The 20,863-nt window shown below is 42.8% G+C and overlaps 2 protein-coding genes across 7 annotated transcripts in view; both read left to right on the forward strand.

Annotated features, from left to right (window-relative positions):
• PAPOLG (poly(A) polymerase gamma) overlaps positions 1 to 9,428 on the forward strand; it is a 30,504-nt gene extending 21,076 nt beyond the window's left edge. Inside the window, exons 23-25 of one of the 6 annotated variants that reach the window (XR_010070582.1) lie at positions 1,891 to 3,022; positions 4,498 to 4,568; positions 4,669 to 6,734. The gene's annotated coding sequence lies outside the window, so the exon portion shown is untranslated. Of the gene's footprint in view, positions 1 to 1,890; positions 6,736 to 8,402 lie in introns of those variants that run through there. The other 5 variants (XR_010070581.1, XR_010070583.1, XR_010070580.1 and 2 more) reach the window with 5 other exon arrangements.
• Positions 9,429 to 10,420: 992 nt separating this feature from the next.
• REL (REL proto-oncogene, NF-kB subunit) overlaps positions 10,421 to 20,863 on the forward strand; it is a 35,349-nt gene continuing 24,906 nt past the window's right edge. The window contains 2 exon segments of the mRNA XM_063331199.1: positions 10,421 to 10,552; positions 11,460 to 11,539. Of these exon segments, the coding sequence (XP_063187269.1) occupies positions 10,542 to 10,552; positions 11,460 to 11,539 (91 nt within the window). The 5' untranslated portion in view covers positions 10,421 to 10,541.

Consider the following 20,863-nt stretch of genomic DNA (forward strand, 5'->3'; position numbering starts at 1 on the left):
CTGCTTCTCCCCCGCCTCTTTCCCCCGGCTTTTAAGAAGATTGTTTAGGAAAAATTTAGGTTACTAGTTTCTTGGACTTGATCCAGCATAGGTGAGATTACATGGTTTGTCTTAATATACCCTGACTCAACACTTTGCCCAGTGCAGAGCGACATCACTGTTCTGGAGTTCCCCTGAATGTTGCAGAAGGATTAAAACAGATTTCAGCCGTTTTAAATAAAGTTCAAACGGCAACATTCAACTTAAATGTTTTCCTCTGTATATGGAGCAAGTCCTCTGTTATAGTGATTGAAAGGAAAGTTACTCGTGCATAAAGACGCAGTGAGGGAGGCTCTTTAATATCAGACATTCTGCAAACTTTGCTGTTTTCTATCTGCTTTCTTAGCTGGTTGCTGTGTGTGTGGCTTGGAGGGCCAGAGGGAAGAGGTGAGGGAAGCATGATCAATCTCATTAAAGAGGAGCTGCTTTGTATTGAAATTGTGTATGATTAGTAACTTTGAGCAAGAAACTTCATTGCTGGAATTAACATCTCCTGTGGTTTTACTTTAGATATAAGCAAAGAAACAGTTAATGTAGAGTCGCCCACACTTCTACTGTTGCAATGGATGTCCCTTTAGAAACTAAGAGAGAAAGTAATAGAGTACTTACTCTTTGCCTTAGTGAGTAAAAAGCAAAGGAGGTGTGGGGGGGGGAAGTGTTTTGAAATTGTTAGTCTTGACTTTGGGAGGGAGGGGGCTTTTTAATACTGCCTTTATGTAATACTGAGTGACGTAAGCTGTTTAGCATAAAAACACAAGCAAAAACTCCTGGCTGTATTTTTGCAATTACCTCATCGCACTTCTTATAAAGAGTCTGGTCCTATGCATTATTCCAGTAACTGAAAAGCTGTGGTTGTAGCGTGCTGTGTATCTGTGTGCAGGTGAGGGGCGAACAGCCACCCTGGCCTGGGGACACTCCATGCCCTGTCCCCAGAGGAAATCCAATGGCTGTAGGGGGCACCTCGGTCTGAGCAGTAACCGGCTCCTGTGACAACTCTCCCGCAGGGCCACCCCACTGGGCTGCAGCCTGGTCCCTCCGCCCGCCCCTGCAGAGTGGCTGTGGGGGCTGCGTGCCCTTTCCCCAGCGGGGTGAAGGGGAGCTGTGGCCCAGGCTTCCCACGCTGGGAGGGGTTTCCTGCTGTAAGGCCTGTGGCGGGGGCGGGCTGGGCACAGAGAGCTGCATGCGCTGTGACGGTGCGGGCATGTGACTGCTGCAGTGCTCCGGGAAACACTGCTGCACCCTCTGCTGCCTGCCACCACTGACCACCCGCCTGGATGGGTTGGGGGGGACCAGCTGCAGCCCCCGGCTTCCTGGCCTGCTCTGCTGCTCTGCCTTTTCCCGAATTCTGCTGGGCTAAGCAGCGTCCAGTGGGGTGTTTTCCAGCCCCAAGCTGAGTGGTGGGCTGTTGAGCACTCGTAGCGTGCTGGTTAGCATGGACTGCCCTTCATCCTGGCTGAGGGATTCTTCAGCCATCATCTGTCCCTGGGGTGCCAAGCTCTGAGCGTGGCCCAAGACCTCCAGGCTGCTGGACCTTGTGTATTTTTTTTTCTGGGAGGATCTTAGCAAAACAGAAGTCTGGGGGCTGATTTTCCTCTTGTTCTAGAAGATACAGCCTGTTGACTTCTCAGCTGCCTGACCTTCAAGAAATTGATAGAAATCAAGAAAATCAAACTGGGACTGCTTGTCCTTGAGCAGTTCCTCTTTGCTGGGAAGACCCTGTCTGAATCATCCTGCTCTCTTCACCCAACCTTGTTTCTTATTCACGCTTTATGTCTTTTCATTTTGTCTGATCCCAGGCTCTTGCCTGTCTTCCCTTCTCTCTGGTCACTTTCATTTTCCTTTCTCACCCAGATCCATCTTTGCTTCCTCTGCATTTGGACTGGGTGGTAATTTGTTCTGTGCCGATGGAGTGAATAGCCCTGGGAGTTCTGAAACCAAAGGAGAAATAACCTACCCTGTTCCAGTGTGTGGCAGCCTGACAATCAGCCACTTACTGCGGGGATGATCCTGCTCACTCTCTGCAGTATGTGCAACGGAGAGAAATCTAAAAACTTTTGGCTACTAAGCAAGTCTGGCAAGCATGTGTAAGTTCAATCTTTTCAAAGGTTCAACACATGCCCAGATATATGTGGCTTTTCAAAGGAAGAGCAAAAAGTCCAATAGCAACAGCAGCACAGCCTCTGTGCTAAATTTCATGTCCCTGTTTCTGAAATGTGAAGAAGTTTCTTAATAAAAGTTTTAAGAATTCTTTGAATATAATTAAAGCAGCATATGTTTCCCATGACTCATTCTTAGAAATGGTTGAGTCATTTTTGTTCTGTTTTTCCTAAAAATCAGCTGGAGGCACAATATATGTAATCATACTCCAAAGAAAAGTCTTTGGCAAACTTGGAGTAACTGAAAATGTGTCCCTAAAATAGGAAGTGCATCTAGCCATAACCAACAAAGTACGTTGATAGTAATATGATAAAAATAAAACATAGTACCTACTTGCTGCAGCATTAACTAAAGCTAGAATTTATTTGGCCCCTGCAGTTTTAATGCTGCTCCATTTTTCTTCTGTGTGGTCACTTAGCAAGAACTGAAAGTTATCATAAGCACTATATCCAAGTGCGTGCACACAAAGAAGAAAAAATGAGGTTTTGTGAATCACTTGATGTATAAGTGCTTGGCTGTGTGCCTTCAGCACTGCTTTAGTTTGTTTGTTGTGATTTTTGTCAGATTGTTTTTCCTCTCATTTCTTTGATACTGAATTTACATTTTATTATGTACAGCTTTTTCTATTACTTGGGCAGAAGGGCATAAACCTGTCATTGTGAGCAATTCAACAGAGGTTTCTAATAAATAAGCTAAAGAAGTATTGTTATTTTAATACATTGCTATATTGTATGTTTTCTACTCTCCCAAGTGAGGCAGGCATTAGACTGTCGGGAAACTGAAAGCTGGTCCTGCTTCTGAATTGTATATACAAAACCAGAAGTCTGTAAGTATTTCTTGCAAGAGTTGTAGCTGGTCATGACATTCACTTCTGCTTTTGTCTAGATGGTATAGCACGTTAATTTTCACCACTCATTTTGAGTGTTTTTACATGTCTTTACCAATACTGTACCTTTTCTGCTATGTAGGATAACAGCCGTTGGTAGAGTGTGTAAAGCAACCTGGTATAGGTTTTGTTCAGTATGGTTACAGAAAAAAAAATCCAGCCTGTCAAATCATGAACAATAGGAAGATCGTAGGTACAGGATTTTCTGTATAGTGATTGTTTGCAGTAATTCAGTTAAGAAAATCAAATGGGACAAAAATATGCCTCTGGGAGTTGTCTTTTGAGGAAAATGACTATGTTGCAAACAGGCAAGTACTAGCAATGAGAAGGCAAGGGAATCCCCTGTTTCTGTTCCCCTGTTCACCCACTAAATAAATCACTGGGTTACACCAAATGATAAGTTGCGTAAGTACAGAGATGTTTACTTTCTGTAATTAAGAGTAAATATTTGGCACATGCCTGTAAAAATTATAAATCTGTTTACTAAATTATGTTACTCTTACTGAAATAAGTAATCAACAGTGTGTTCTCTCCCATTCTTACATGTTGTGACTTCAAGTGGGGAAAATTTAGCAAAGGTAACATCTCAATTTTCTCCAGACTGTGCTTATTTAAAGTTGTTTTCAGTTCACCTTTCAGTAAAAGTAAGCTGAGGTGGATTGGCCAGAAGCCCAGCTATGGAGCTCAAATAGAGGTTTGTATGTTCAGACTCAAATGTTGTGTGTCTTCAGCCTTAAAGGTCATCCCTGATCTCAGTGGCTGTGATGTCAATGGGGAATCCCTGCTGCGCTTCTGTTTGTCCTTGTGTGAAGGTCTAAAAAGTCAAAAACAAATAAAAATAAAAGCAAAGCCACTGCTTAGCAAAGTTTAAGGCTTCACTATAGAAACTAACCACATGTTCTTAGTATCTCCTAAGCAAGACTGTGTTACTTTATCAGCTGCTGCTTGTATGTGAACTTGGGTCTCTTCTTGGTCACCATTCCTTTTGCTTAGATTGTTTTGTTTTTCAACTACTTATTAAGGGGAGCTTTTTTGAGCAACATGGGATGACCTTGTATTTGTTAAGTAATGGATGCCGCTGACACCAGTGTTTAAGATGACTTCTTATCTGAAATAACTGGACTGAGGATGAACCACTGTGCCCACTGGTGTTTCCTTATTTGTATTAAGTTTTGTTACTATTGTGCACTTTTTCAAGGCTTTCCCTGACACCATGTCAAATTCTTTTTCAACACTTAATAATTCTTCACAACATTTCTGAGAAGTTTTTTAAAATCTCTGTTTTAACAGGTAAGGGATCTAAGGCATAGGGATTAAAGACTTATGAAGGGTCAGACAGTTTTGTGGCAACACCAGAAACTGAAGCCAAATTCCTTGAATATGTGAGACTGTGTTCTTTGACCCTTTTTCTTTAGAGTCATGTTGTCCACGCTTGCAAAGGGGATTCCCAGTACATAAGAGTTACTGCATCCAGCTAAGGACTGTTGTAAGTCTCTCTAGAGACTATAACTGAAACCAACTGCTGATTTTTAAGCCACTGCATACGTGATAGCCCACTGTTCTGTCTTATTGCTTTTTTTTATAAGCTTGCAAGTTAAACAACTTCTCAGACCTTGATTACCTTCTTAAGAAGAAAAAAAATCAGAGATTTCTTTCTTGCTTATTGTTGGTTCTCCACAAAAAAAGCCTCGTTAAGAGTTTCAGCACAACATGCAGTGCCATCGGACTGTCAGATCCAAGTTAACACCTTACTAAGCGATGGGTAAGTTCTTGTGTCTTACCCTTGTGGGGGTGGGTGAGGTTGGTAAGGAGGAATCCCAATAATTCCTTATAGTAGAATTGCAAAAAAAAAAAAATTACATATTTTCTAGGGAGTGACTGCTAGTTTCTACAGAAAATGAATGGACGCTAAGTGTATGTCCTTTAAAAAAAAAAAAAGGCAAAAATAGACTTCTGTGTAAATTGTCTCAATTGAGATTCTTGATTAGACACTCTGTTAGAGATGTCTTTTTCTGCTGCTGAGCAGTTGCTGCAGCATCGAACCAGACTTTCTACATGAAAGATGAATGCAACTCCTAAGCGATTGAATACATCTTTGCAGAAGTATCATGCCAACTGTTATGAAAAACAGGATATCCCATGACACTATTCCAGTGCAGGAGGCACCGTAAGTAAGGTTGTACCTTAAAGCCACAAAGGCCTTGGGTATCACAAAATAATGCTGAACTGCATGAATTGAAGAGGCTTTGTTGCTTGGTCAAACGTGAATCCCTAAGATGCGTGTTAAGTCCTGCAAGGCTGAGCAGCATAGGACCTCAGTGTCGCCAGCTCACAGCCATGATATCAGACTACTTTTATTATCCCACATTTTAGGCCCAAAGTTATCCCCCTTTAGATTCACTGTTAAAAATTACTCTTGGCTTCAGTAGAAGCCAAATCCTTTTATTTAGGAAAGGGTTGTAGCTACTGAGTTGAGTTGGTTGAATTATGAATGTTATGTATGTGAACTGGTGTATCGTTATATCTTTCTGAATGAATGCTAGAGTTTACAGCAGCTGCTGGTAGCCATCTCCCTTACAATACTTAAATGAATGGTAAGTTTGCAGGGCTGCGTATTTTTATCACTCAGACAAAATTCCAGTCAACGCAAGTGGAAGCTTCGCCTGTACGAGAGGTGCGCGATTGGGTTCTTGACTCTTAACTGTACTGTATTGCTATGAATGTATCATTGCATGGCCCCGAATTTAATAAGCTTATTCCTGTAATCAAAGCTTGTTCAGTGCAGTGAACAAGCACAACAAGCATGCCTCCAAGGCCAAAGAATGTGCTATTGCTTAATGAGTTGCTTAAGGCCCCTCAGATAAAGGTGGAAGAAACACTCAGTTGAGGGAAGTTGCCATAGTCCTTCTCTCCAGCTTTAGGAGTGTGAATTTTCCTAGATTTCCTGAATAAATCTGTTGATCAGTCTTTGCTGCATGAGCATGTTATGAACAAAGATGGATACACTCTTGTAAAGGGAACCACAGAGAATTCTGAGTCCCCTCTGTCTTATTGAGCCAGAACAGGAATTTTTGAATATACCAAACTTCTGTTCATAGAGCACCATTATGCATGCTGCAGTAGAAAGCTCGGGGTTGGAAGACAGACTATCTTTTTTTCGAAAATTGAAAGAATCATGGGTCTTATGAAGGGGAGGATATTGCAAAAGAAAGAGAACTGGATGTGATTGCTAGAGAATGAAGTGGCTATGGTTGCTATTAAGGGGAAGGGAAAAAAAACCCCACTTTAGTCTGTTAAGCAGTAGCTACTTTGCCATTTATTGTTTTCATAAACCATAATCAGTTTGCTTTTTATCACTTTAGGAGGTTCTTGCCACCACCTTCATCCCCGGCACACTCGAGTTCTCCTTTCCTGGCTGAAGACTTCTGCTTCATCAGTTGTGGTGAATCAACTGTCTGTATATAGCTAAAGAGTCAAATGCTCTGTTAAAAGGAGCAAAAATAACATTACATTTATTTACCCCTGGTTTTTGTTATTTCAAATTAATTACAGGGATGTTTATGAGGCAGGGTTGTTGACCACACAAATATAGGTTGTTCATAATACATGTAGTCTGGTAGAAACTGTAATTGCTGTGCTAAATGTAATTTATTCTGTGGTTCTATCCCAGCTATATATTTAATTTTATTTTTCCATTCTTCTTCTAGGGGCACTAGTAAACATTCTTCCAAGCAGGAATAGTAATGATGAGACAGTAATTGTCTGAATAAATTATCCAAGCAGCCTTCCTTCTTTTTTTCACTTCCTACGTTTCTGGTGTCCTCTGGCATCAGAACAGAAGTATATGTTACTTCTAGGCTATGTAAATGAAAAGTTGTGTCTACATTACAATTAAAAACATGTCAGGTCACACGGTTTCCACTTGACCGGTTACAGCAGTGCTGTTTTGCAAATAAGGTTTTAACCGTGTTGCAAGTGTGAAGTCCTGAACTGACCCAGTCTGTAGTAACTGGGTCACCTGCCACAGAGTTGTTTTGTGACGTAGGTCGTGGGAATATTTGCAGAAGCAAAAGTGCTATAATTGCATAGCTGTACCAGCGTTTGTGTTGACACTGAAATTTAAAGATGCATGCCCCTGAAGCAGAAACACCACCATGTGTATCTAGGGCACGTAAAAGGAATATAAGTTCAAGTTTTAAAAAATCTATCCGCTAAATGACACGGGTTTTTGAAGGAACATTGCAATTACTTCAGGTTTAATTCTTAATGGGCTTTTTGCACCCTGAGAGCTGCCCACTCTTGGGGAAAGAGAATTAGTAGCAGTAGTATAACCCCAAAAAGAAATCGTTATGCCACTGGATGAATCCCTCTGAAACAAAAGAAGAATTCCTGGCCTGTAGAGCTGATTGCTAAGTATATAACAGAGTAAACACAATATATACCTGTGAAGTAGAGAGGCTGTACAACAATATGTAGATAGTATCACGTGTAGTTGTTTAAAGAGGTAAGAGATCGGATTGACCGTGGTTGCCATGCAGCCAAGGAGCAGTAGTCTTAGACTACCCTGTTGTGCTGCGGAAGCAGGTTGATAAATCCCCCAAAGCCCTAGCAGTCAAAAAATAGAGTAAGGGAAAAGGTGAAGATGGTGAAACAGGGTAGCACCAGCAATTAAAGTGACAGCATCTGTCGGCAAGCTGAGCGCTATCTGTAAAGAAAGCGGGAATGAAAGCTTTTCTTGTAGCAAGACCTTCCCCCTGGGACCTATAGTCTGATGTGGCAGGCCAGATAAGTTTGAAAGACTTGCAGCAGCAAAAGTGTCAGGAAGTGAATCGGGTCTCGGCACCAACTTCTGAATTGCAACAGTCTCTCTCCAGATCATTTAGGGGTGGGTGTGGGCCATAATGAATATTAATTAAATGTAGCAGTTGTACTTTACGCAGGTCTCTGCCATTACTGTGTTTGAGTCTCCTGGAATCAGACAGCTCCAGAATTCACTTCCTACTGGACTACGTACCATCTGTGCCATTGGGAACAGATTTGGTAGCTCTTTATTGAACCACGAGTGTCTAGTCCCTCAAAAAGTATTACATCTGAATCAGTTTGCTCATTGGTTTTTGCTTTTACAGGATAAGCGAGTGTGGTGACAAAAAATGAAATAGCTGTGTTAATTTTTAAAAAGTAACACACTTTTTGAAGTAGGCCTAAAGATTTGGCTTTTGTCTGATTTTTTTTTTTTTTCTTTTAAGCAAATGATTATGTAGATTCATAGAATACTTTGCAAATCGGGAACTTTGATCTCAGTTTATTTTCTGTTATGCAGATCATTATTTCTGCAGGTTTCCTTTTAATGGAAGCTTCTGGAAAAGGCACAGTCGTCTATCTTTGGCTACTTTTTTTGAGACGTGAGCTCAAGACACCACAGAAACTAAAGCTCTCTGCTTTATACATGAAGATCTTCACCCTCTTGTGCTGGAAGAAGCACGAAACCACACAAGTATGACGAGCAGTTAGAAGCAGATGTAGTGAGGTATACTGGGAAGGCAATAGTTTGCATGCCCTTTCAGGAAATCATTGTAGTGACCACGAGGGGGCATTTTATTAAGACACCGCAAACCGAAGTGTATTACTCATGATCACTGGGGGAGTGGCATCAAGGCTTTTAAAGGACAAGCTGTTGTGGCAGCCAGGAGTAAAGCCAGTAGAACAGTAATCAGGCACTTTTATTTCAAATCCACCTCCTCTTCATTCCTACTCTTTTGATATTGGAACCTGTAATGGTTATCACTTCATTGCCGAGGCTACTGCAACGGAAAATTTTAGCTAGTGATTACATGTCTCAGCCTTTGTGAAACAGATCAGTCAACAGGTTGATTTTCAGCACTCCTGACTTGGCTTGCACCCCAGCGTCTCACTGGAGACTAATCACAAGCGGAGCTACGACACTGGTGGCTTTACTATATATAATTCGTCTTTTCTGCATCTGTGTGTTAACGAACCTTGCCAATAAGCAGTTATTTTATATTCAACTTTACATATGATATTGCCTTTCTAGACAACTCTAGGCCTTGTTCTAATTAATCCTTCTTGTCGCTGGCTTGTTTCTGTCACTTCTTGGGTTAGGCCTTCTCCTTCCTCTAGTTCCTGCATTTGCTTGCCAGAAGAAGCTTGTGGTGGCAATTCTTCCTTCACGTCTGTTTTGTTTCCATTTAACAGGCCACGTATCTAGACCTGTTTCTTCCACTGCGCAGGGCAAAGAATACGTTCAGTTCCTTTTTCTCTCTCTTAATGTGTGTATTGTGCAACAGATGTCTTGAAGAATTATTATTTTTCCTGGCTTTTTGTTCCTTTTAATCAAAAATAAAAGTCAGAAGATTGATATGTATATTCTTTACTCACACGGAGGAAAATACTTTTTCCAGGGATCTGGAAATGTTCTGAGTCTCATGGTAGATGACACGTTTACTGCACCTAAGGCACAATATTTCAGATTGAAAACCCAGAGGATGTTGTTTGGATTTTATCTGTTTTCAGCAATATTAAGGTTCATAAGTGGAATTGCTGTGCAGATGAATGAATATTTATCAAATGTATTCTTATGTGAGAGGCTAACTGGTTACGAAAAGGATGTCGAACTTTCCCCAAATGTCCTAAAAGCAAAACTGACAAGTCATGCAGCGACTGGCAAATGAACAAGGCTATGAAATAGCGAAACCCATCACTGTTCTGTGTGAGAAAGCAGGGGGGTTCAACCTGGTAATTAAGAAAGCTCAGACTAAAAATTGTAGCCTTGCTAGAATGTTGGTCCTTTTTAGTAAATCTATATGGTTTTATTGCAGCAAACTAGTTAAGTTGTATATGTACACGCAAAGTCCAAACAGACACTGTGGAGACATAACTGTTGCAGTGGGGTGAAGCAGCGGTGTGTACAGTGTGGGTTACTCACAACTATTGAGGGTAAGACTTTGCGTGGTGGGGTGGCACTGTGCCACACAGCCCCGGGCAATTTGTAAAAGGGGCTAATGCAGGTCCAGATAAGACGAGTAGCTGGCCACTTTACAAATTGTGGATATGTTTTGCATACGTAGGAGGACTTATGCATAAACTGGTCCCAGAAGGTGTTACCTGTTTACGGTCAGCCTGAAGAGCGGTGTCACTTTCTGTGATTCCTGGGTGTAATCCTTTAACTGTACAAATCAGAACTACATGAGTCATTGGGCTAGAGATTTAAAAATAAGGTGTAAGACTTACATTAAAAGGAGATATATCTGGCGGGCCTGTACTGAAACAATGTTCCTTTTTATCTCTATTATCAGCTGCAGATATGGTCTTCAGAGACTCGTGAAGCTCAAGGTGATGTTAAGTAGCCTAAACTCCTCGCAAGCCCTGAGGAAAAAGGGAAGTCTTGTAATAAAAACCTGGATGAGTGATTGTTATCCTTTGTAGGTGGATCCAGTGCATAATGGCTGGCTGGTATGTGCCGGGGTTTTGGGGAGCAGGAGAATTAACATGAGCATATTTTGCCTGTTTTTTTTTTTTCCAATGTGTAGTTTTCACATTATGACTAAGGTACTCTAATAGCTTGTTGTTGCCAAAGGGACAATTCCCATCCTTCCTTCTGCCTCCATATTTTTTTGTGGCTGCAGCTAGAGCAATTCTATTGCTTCCATTTTCACTAGCAATAGTGGTCTGGCTCGGAGAGCTTGAAAAAAATCATTCTGGGCAGAAAAAGGTTGTTTTCTGCTAATTCAGCTCTTTACGCTCATCCTGAGCTTATCTCCTCCCTGAGTCCTCTTTACTACAGCACTACTGTATCAGATGAATCTTGATTTGCGGCATAAGGAAGAAGTTTGCAGTTTGTCCACTTCAGAGGTCGCTAGATCAGCTTTGCTGTAATACGAGGCTTTTATGTAGTGCGGTGGAAAAAGAAAACACTCTTCAATTTTTTTTTTTTTCTTTGCCTGCCAATTAATGTGAAAGATTTTTCTCAATTCAAATAATGCGGTAACTCCCAAACCGTACTATGTGTTTGTAGCACTGAGTTGAGAAGAAAGGAACGGGAAACACTTGAGAGGGCTGAGGGAGAAGGTGCCTGAGAACTTCTGCTCTGAAAACTAGCTCTGGGAAGGAAGGATTGTGAACGAGAAATTTCAGAGTCATGTATCAATTTCTCAAGCTAAAAATACAGTGTTATGCTACAGTTCTGTGAAGCTCTGTCAGGAAGCTGGCACCTCTGCCCAAATCTGTCTTCCAGAAACTTGTTCTGGCCTTGGTACCGCCACATTCCTTGCTGTTGGCCCAGTCATTTCTGTGATTGTACGTGGAACTGTCTCAGTAAAAACTGAACCAGTAGAAAAACAATTTTTTTTGTTTCCCCCAGGTTACTTTTAAGCAAGCTGCCGTATCGCCAAAAGAATGCTTGCAACAGCGTAAGAACGCACATGAGCGAGTTGCCTAGAGGTAAGGAGAGAAAGAGGGAAGAGACTGCCTTTTTTGACACTACCAGTCTAAAGCGTTCGTGGAACTATCATTTTATTGTACTCGGCAATTTCATATAATGAGCAGTTCATCCCCGGAAGAAGTTGCATCATGAGTGAATAAGGTAGCAGTGTGGGAGCAAGGAATTGTCTTCTCTGATTTCTGTTGGGGAAATTGAGACTCGGAGAATTAAACGACTTGCCTAAGAGTAGAAAGGCTGACTTGCCAAGAGCCAGATTCCAGTCTCCTGAATCATTGCCTTGTGCCTTATCCACAAGACCAACCTTTCTCTATTAGCATTTCCTTTCTCTCCACCCTGTTTTGAGAGGAGGCACAGTAGCATTGTTCTATGTCGAACAAACTCAAAGCGTGATGCAGGAAGGCTTCCAGCAGAATGGCTTGAACAACCTTTGAGTTTATCATTAATCTGGAAGCCATGATTTTTCTTGGAATGGCTTCTGCATTAGAACCTTCCTCAGGACTAATAACCACAAATGCTTTAACTATCAAAAGGCCTGACAGTGTTTAAATAAGAGGCCTTTGAGATTAAAAAACATACTTCAAACAACAAAAGATTTCTTAAGGCAAAGAGGATTGGAAATTACTAATCAAGGGAACATGTGAGGCTTGAGATACAGTGGCCAAGAAAACAGGACTTCTAACTATATTTCACAAGAAGAGAAGTGAATAATTTTGTTATTTTTATTCCTAGTATGACATACCTTAATAGGAGAGCAATATTCTAAAAGTACCTTAGTGCCTGCTTGGCTGCTTAACCAGGCCAGTGACAAGCGGCTTATCTTTGATCTAAGTCAGATAGCTGGGAACAGGAAATAAAGACTTAACAGTTTGCCTATGCTTTCTTATCACAGCAGGCTTTAGCAGACTTTATTGGGCACTGCCTGTGCTAAGCACCACCAGAGCCATCATCCTGGGCTTGACAAACGTCATGTCAAACACCCAATCCTTTGCTCTAGAAGTTTTGGTGCTGGTTTTTTGGTTGGTTTTTTTTTTTTTTCCCCACTCTACCGTTTTCTCCTCTTGCTTGCCCCATGACATTCCCTGCTAGAGCAGGAAAGCTTAATTCCTTACAGCAACCTAGGTGTTAACTGTGCTAGTGCAGCAGCCAGTGAAAAGCAGGAGGGAGGACTTGTCTTTAGACTTGATAAGTGGAGAAAAATGGGATCTTGAAATGCTTGCTTTAACTGGAAGACAGGAAGTGAAGCACTGGATCAAACTGGTCTAAGAATTCTGGTATCTTGCCTCTGGCTATAGCCAAAGTCAGCTGACAAAAATAATAGTGATGCACCTGGCTTTCCTTATGCAATGCTACAGGAGGGGAATTCCGTCCTGCTTTTTGCAAAGATCTGCATATGCCCGAAGTTATGACACGTTCTTACGCTTCTTGTCAGTTGCTGACCAGGCTTCTGTAATTGCCACTGCTATACCGCAATTCTCTAGTTCACACCACTCTCATGGGATAATCCCTGTGCCATAGATTCAGATCGCAGCAGAACAAATTGCATAGAGGATAGTCACAGGAACAGAGGGATCTACCTAATGCTGGAATGATTTTGAGTAAGGCCTCTTTAATTTGTTTAGGTTTTTGCCTTTTCCTTGGGAAGGCTTCTCGCTTTCTGTAGAACTTTCCCATAGTTCAGGAATGTGAACATATTATAAAACAGCCACGCTGGGCTTAGACTAAAAGGTCACTTTGGCCCTCTATTGTCTTTTTTTCCCTGGGCATCAACTTATGGCTGGAGAAAGAAAAGCTGTCCAGAAAATGTCTCCACTCACACTGTCCTTCCTCTGACAACTTTGTTCAAGGACTTCCTGAGCCAGATCTAGTCTCTCTGTATTCAGATGATGGGAGCGTATAGATCTTATACAGTGAAACACGTCATACGGTTGTTTTTCCTCTAATTTTGTTATAGGTCACTTTCATTTTAGGGAAGGGGCAGGGATAGAGTTAAAGTTTTTGGGATGCTGTAAGAAGCGCAACCCACTCATCTTTTTCTTAAAAATAATATCAAGAAGCAGTTTGTACCATAGACACTGGTGTGTATGTGAGATACTGCCTCAATTTCTAACACGCAGTCTTAAGAATTATCTTTGAGTAGCCTGTTCTTGCAAGCCCTAAGAATTAGAGTTCAAAAGAGCTGGGGAAATATAGGGAATGTTTATTGATGTTTTAGTCATAACATGGTATTTGTATTGCCTGGAATATTGCCCTTAATTTCACATCAGTTTAGACTGTGTACCCTACAATAACATTTTCCTTCTGAAGAAATGAGCAGACATGGTTTTGAGCCACAGGGTTTCCCAGGTGCCTTGGTCTGTGTCTATTCAGTAGTGTCATGGGCTGGAGGAGTAGGTGGGAACCAGGGATAGAAACTGTATTTAGGGAAGCACCTAAGTTCATTTTTCCTGAAAGGCTGCAGTTTACTATCTGAGATTTTTGCAAACCAGCCTGACAATAAAAAAGGAAAAGTGTTTAGTCACTTCATATGCTACTTCCCTGCTTTATTTTACATCATCAATCATAGGGGATCCAAGAAATCCCCCCAGACATAAAGATCTAGTTCTAATTTCTCATAGTTTTAGGGCACTGCTGGTTTGTACCTTTCTTAACTTTTTTGTGGGAAAGAAAATGAGAAATCGTGGTGTTCTGGCAAGAAACAAACCCACAACCATAGAATTATTTCAGCGTAATATCCAAATATAATAATGTAGCTGTTCTTCCCTTTAATCTTCTAGAGCTAATGTCACAGACGTTTTGATTATGCTGTGTGCCCTCTAGGATTCTTCTGTTCTCATTTCAGCTGTAAATTTGATGGGGGTGTATCCTACTGTATGATGAACCGTGAATCTTAAATAAGGAAAGTTTTGCTTGCGGGATAGAGAAAGATAATCTCTGTTTACAGGAAATATAAGGATACTTGGGCAAAATTAAGGTTATAAAGTCCTGTTGAGATGGACTACAGAGCAGGAAGAAAAACAAGCATTGGTCAATCTCTTCTGTTTAGCTGCCTGGGTTAGTGGATGGATTTGCAGATTATAGAACAGCATTTTCTGCTGTGGTTCATTTCTGGACATCCCAATACCTTTGCTTTAAAAAAGGATAGTGAGAAAAAGAAAAGTAAAATTAAAAAAAAAAAGAGACCAAAAAAAATACCAGTTAGGTACCTTACTTTAGTGGTCTTTGAGGCTTTTCTTGTTACTCGATTAATATTTCCATTTCAAGAACACTAATTCATTTAACTGCATTTTCACATGTGACAGTGCATTGCATTCCCAGAGCAAAGATTAAAGAACAAAAAGTATTAAATCTTGCTGCTAACTGAATGCAGTCTTGGACCACAGCTCTGTCTGGGCTTGGTGTTCCTTTGTGTTCCTTTCTTTACAGGTGTTTTGAATCCCCCTAGATTTGCTTGTTTGTTACTGACCCCTCTTCCTGATCCCAGTCTGGGGCTGTGGGCTTGTGCCCACACTGTTTGTCTCCTTCACTTGATCTGCACCTGGGTCGGGGCAAGCCCTGGTATTGATACAGGCTGGGGCTTGAAGGGAGGGAGAGCAGCCCTGCTCAGAAGGACTTGGGGGTGTTGGCGAATGAGAAGCTCAACATGAGCTGGCCATGTATGCTTGCAGCCCAGAAAGCCACCCCTGTCCTGGGCTGCATCCAAAGCAGCATGGCCAGCGGGTCCAGGGAGGTGATTGTGGCCATCTACTCTGCCCTGGTGAGACCCCACCTGGAGTACTGTGTCCAACACGGTCCTGTTGGAGCGGGTCCAGAGGAGGATCACAAAAATGATCAGAGGGCTGGAGCACCTCTCCTAGGAGGACAGGCTGAGAGAGCTGGGGTTGTTCAGCCTGGAGAAGAGAAGGCTCTGGGGAGCCCTTATTGCGGCATTTCAGTACCTGAAGGGGCTGCAGGGAAGCAGGGGCTGGGACTCTTGATCAGGGAGGGGAGCCACAGGACGAGGGGTGATGGTTTTAAACTGAAAGAGGGTCGATTTAGACTAGATAAAAAGGAAGCGATTTTTTACAAGGAGGGTGGTGAAACACTGGCCCAGGCTGCCCAGAGAGGTGGTAGATGCCCCATCCCTGGAAAAGGTTGGGTCGGATGGGGCTCTAATTGAAGAAGTCCCCGCTCGGCGCAGGGGGTTGGACTAGTTGGGCTTCAAAGGTCCTTCCCACCCCAAGCCGCTCCGTGATTCTCGAATCTGTCTGCCTTTCAGGTACGGCTCCGGAGCGCTGCGAAGCCCAGGCGGGCGTTGAGTTGACCGTCGGCTCGCCGCCGCTCGCTTTTCCCTTCCCCGTGGCTCTCCGCGGCGGGCGGGGCGCGGCGGGGGCGGGGGCGGGAGCCGGGGCGGGGGGCGGCACCGCCTGCCGGGAAATTCCCTCTGAAAAAGGCGGCGTGCGGGGCGCGGCAGCGGGAGGGAGGGAGTCGCGTCTGGACGTTTGTCCGGCCGTCCGTCCCTCCGAGGTGTCCGGGCGGGGAGCCCCGCGGCGCGGAGCTGTCAGCATGGCCGGTGAGCGGCGGGAGGGGCGGCGGAGCGGGCCGGGGGGGGGGGGTGGTGGTGATCGGTGGGGAGCGGATCGGGGACGGGGGGGTGGTCGGGGAGAGAGCGGCCCCGCTTCTCCCGGGGGCGCAGAGCCCCCTCCCGTCCTCCCCGCCCCGCCTCGGTGGCGTTCGTTGTGTAGCCGCGTCGCTGAAGCAGCGAGGGCTGGCTGAGGGGCAGCGCCGAGCGCCGGCCGGGTGGTGTGTTTATGCTCCGAGGGGTGGTTTGCCTCCTCTGCCACCGTCTCCCGTGGAGTTGAGCCCGTAGGCAGTGAGAGGGAGGTGAGTAACAGGGCGAAAAAGGGTGACAGTGCTCTTCACCCCCGTCATCCCAGCATCTGCTTTTGATATTCAGCCCGTGGCTGTGTAGCTTGCTAAGCGGGCTTACGGAAAAAGTTAATGAAGAAACGCGGGGTTGTTCAGATTACTTGGGATAACGTCTTGTAAGGCTGTTACGTTTCAGAGTGGATCTTCTAAGTCTTGAAATGGTGTCATTAAAACATTTAGGCGTTAAATAAGGACGTGGGTCTTGTATCTGGGCTAAAGACACCAGTAGGCCAAGGACCCCGATGGTCAGCAGGGCCCTGTTCGCATAGGAACTTGCCTACGGGAATGCAGATGAATAAGAAACGGAGATGGTATAAACGCAAAGTAACGTAGATAAGGGATTGTGCATTGAGTAATTACAACGAAAAGCACAATTAAGTTTTTCTAGGCTAATTTAAACTGAACTAGTCTTCCTTTCAGAAGGTGTTTCTCTGGTATCTTAGGGTTTAAAAAAAAACCACAAAAATTCCAGACTTGACGGCATTAATTACAGTAGCATCTAATGAAAGATGCTCTCCAGCCTCAAAACTTAAGAGGTGTGTGTGTTCAGTTACTGCTTAACAAAGTATGAACTCTCACTGCTGTTAAATACATGTGTGTGCTAACTATCAACAGAGAGAGAAAAAAACTGGGTTTGTAGGGGGGCATCTTTTAGATGTTACGTTGTATTTTAGAGTGGGAAAACTGAAGCAGGAGATGGCACCTTTTTTTTCTTCATTTATTAATATATTTTCAGTATAATTAGGAACCACATAAGGAATTTTTCAGCAGGGGAAGTTTATAACTTCCTGGTACTAGCTAGCTGTTGTAGTTGGTTGTTTTTTTTTCTTTTCTCTTTTGGTTGCTGTTCTGTAACGTAACACGATAGTAAAGAGGAAGTTCTCGTGAGCAGTTTTGCCTCTCTGATAGAATCTGTACAGTTTATGGAGTCCTAGGTAGATTACTGTTTTCTAAAACTGTGTTTACGCTTTCAGTTATTTTAGACTGAGCCAGAATGCGCTATAATAAATCTTCTACTGTCGTCTGTCTTGTCTGAGCCGTTGCAGGAGGTTATAAGCGTATAGATTGTCTGCTTCTGCTTTTCAGAAATGGCTGTTGCCGTGGAGGACGTAGGGGGTGACCAGTGATCTGTACAGAGCAGTGACAGCAAAGTGGAAGCTTCTCCCATCTGTGTCTTGCTGCAGTCACCTCTCGTCGTAGGGTTTCGGCTGATACTTTCACATCTTCCACCAAGACCCGCAGCTCCTTTGCTTTCGCAGGCAGATGTTGCTGGAGAGTCAGTTCTCAGGGCACTCCTAGTTGGGCAAGAAAATCGCAAATGGTGTAGTCCCTCCAGAGCCTGCTTCCTTTGAGCAAAGGAACAAGGCAAAACGTATGAACCCTTGATCCCGCTGTCACTTTGCTTGGTGGCAGCATGTCATGCTTCCTCCCTAATGGCACAGGCCGTGTTAAACTTTAAACCGGCCCAGGTTTTCTCATCATGGAGAGGTCTGGTGGAAGCGTTGTTTTGAGTTTTTAGAGTTGTGCTTTTGTTCCTTTTTTGTATTGCTCAAAACAGATGAGAACGAAACAACCTTCAGTTCTTGAGTGAGTAGAAGCTGGCTGAACTCTTGGAGCTCTTACTGCTTTTACCTATTTTCCTTCCATATGTAATTTGGACACTTGGTCTCCTGTATTCTCTTTTAAATTATTTAGTGTAGTAGTTGGGGCATGGGAGGAATAAGCAATTTTATAACAAAAAGAACAAGAGGCAGGTTGTAATATGTAGCATAATATTTCTAATGTTAGCATGTGTAAAGGCAATTATAATTAATTACAGAGGCAAATTAAACTCTTAAGCAGTTAGATGAAGGATTAGCTAGATTTTTGCATTTCTTCCATTTCAAATGCTTTTCCGAGTAGTTGTGGGCAGGTAGGTAATATGAGTAGCCGTGAATTTCTCTTCCAGAAGTAGCAAAAGAGGGTTTGTTTTTTGACATAGTTCATATTTGTTTGACCAACACGGCAGGACCTGAAGAGGACAGGTCTTTAGCAACTGTGTGTGAACTAACAGACTTCCATGTGTGGGCGTAGATTGGGAAATAGTTAAGCCATGCCACTTCACAAGCACATTGCTGATTTACAGAAATAGGGAACACTGCACAGCCCTCCACTTCACTGTAGAGTGCTGATAATACCTTTAGTTCGCACAAACACTTCTGAGTGTTTCCTCTCTCCACCAAACATGATGACACAGATAATCACAGCAGAGATGATAACGTGATTCTTGAATAGAGTGAGAGAGAACCAAGATAAAATGAAGTTTAATGTTTAATCTCTGGAGGCTACTGTGTCGCGGAGCTTTGCTTTCCCACAAACACACCTGCTGGTAAGCAGTGGGGTTGCCTTCAGTGACATTTGTTTCAACCACAGCCTCGTAAAGATCACTGAGCCCAGAGTTTTAAAACAAAGCGCTCCTAATAGGTGAGAAAAAAGGTCCTCTTAAGCAAGTATTAATAGAGCATGAAGGGAAATTATGGGTTAAAGCGGAGAGAGTTGAAGATTTGAATGATGGTGTTCTATAGTAGTTTTGAACAGCAAGGCTCTAGCTAGTTTTGACAAATGTGTAACGTATGTGGCTGTATTGTGCGTCTGGTTAGCAGCTATGTAAGCCTGGGCATCTCCAAAGTCATGTGATTAGTAGACACCTTACTGCGATTTTTGTCATTGTAACATCTAAAATAGACTTTTAATTTAGAATATGGATATGTGCCTGGATTTGTGGCATACTGTGTTACGTAGGAATGGAAAGGTGAGATTCTTTTCTCTCCTCAATTATGTGATGGAAATGGGAAGCTGACTGATGCGCAGCAGTCGCTTCTTACTGCTGGCAGAAGTCCTCTCTGTTTGGTCCGCTGGACGGTCCTGATAAATACAATAGCATAAGTAAATCTAAGTGTGGAAGTTAAAGAGCCATATGCTGGCGCGTGGTTTTGTGAGAAGCTCAGACTTATGCTTTCTCTCTGAAACCAACTTTACGTCATTTCTAGGCTCTTTTGTTATCAATGTCTGTCTTCCCCTTCCCTTTGCTGGGCTTGCTTATTTTCCAGAAAGAGAAAATATGCATAGCTTGTCTAAAGGTGGGCTAGGTAAGATCTGGGAAGTATCTAGAAAAGAGACCAACCTTGTAAGTAACTGGACCTAGGGTAGCACCTAATGTGATAGCTCATGGTCTATTTTCAGAAAATTATTTAAAATCTACTTGATGGGAGGTGATCTTTTTAGATATTTCATTTTGATAAATTGTTAGAAAGAAATATAGAGAATCCTAAAACATAGTTCTCAAATCTTTGGCACCAAATACAGCCTGAAGTTGAAATGCCCTGTGCCTTTTTAAAAGGCGTTCAGGTTTTAAAAAGACACGCATTGTTGAATACAATTCCAGCATCAGAGCTGCTTTCTCATGCTGCCGTTCCACAGCTGTCTGTGGGTGTGTCACAGCTGAAATGTGCATTCAGGTAAGACCAAGGTGACATCTCAGAGGTGCAGTTCTTTCCATCCCTTCTCCACTTCTCCTAATTACTTTATCTTTTAGTTTATAATATTTTCCTACTTTAGTGTGAACCACTGCAGCACTACAAATGTTTTGCGATCAACAAATCCGAGGCGTAAAGTTCAAGCTTTGTTGGCAGGTATACCTAAGTCATTGTAGGTGCAACAAAAGAGAAGCTTTTATTGTGGAGTTCAGATTGGAATGCACCTCTCGGCCAAAACTCATACGCAATGGACCTTAGGCTGTATAGACCTTGGGCAAAAGGAAGGAGGGAATCTTTTACCCTTTTAGCACTTTCAATATATTTAATAACTATTTTGCTTATTATGTTGAAGTCCAAGCACTTTTTTCAGTGCTGTGCCACAGGATGTTGCCTGTCATGTTTGTTTGTGATGCTCAGCCTTGCTTGAGTAGGATGCTATTATATGAAGATGACAGAGAGCTCAGTAGACATTTCCATAAGCTATGTTCTTCTGATCGTGCAGCACCACGATGATTCAACTTCTACAATATTTACTTACCCTCTGTTATTTGTTTTTCACATGCCATCCCACTGTTGTCACTGTTTGATTGACTATCCTGTTTGATGTTCTCAGTAAGATATATTAAATAGCTTGTTACTGTCTGGCAATAAAACATCACTTGAACAGTACTTACAGTCTTACTAAGTTAATGTCTTGCTGCTCCCCCCCCCTCAATTTAAGAGTTCTGCTGTCTCTTATTCTTGTCTATCACTCATGTTCCCTGAAAACCTCTTTTTTGACAACTGCCCAGTAGCTTTTACTGAGGTTTCATTGTCTGGGGAGATACTGCAGCTAGAAGCTGGCCCTGTGGGAGGTGGGCAGCTCCAGGTGTAGAACTCAATACCAGCAATCAGGTATTTTCT

This window comes from Chroicocephalus ridibundus, chromosome 3 (assembly GCF_963924245.1).
Source record: "Chroicocephalus ridibundus chromosome 3, bChrRid1.1, whole genome shotgun sequence".
Lineage (NCBI taxonomy): Eukaryota > Metazoa > Chordata > Aves > Charadriiformes > Laridae > Chroicocephalus > Chroicocephalus ridibundus.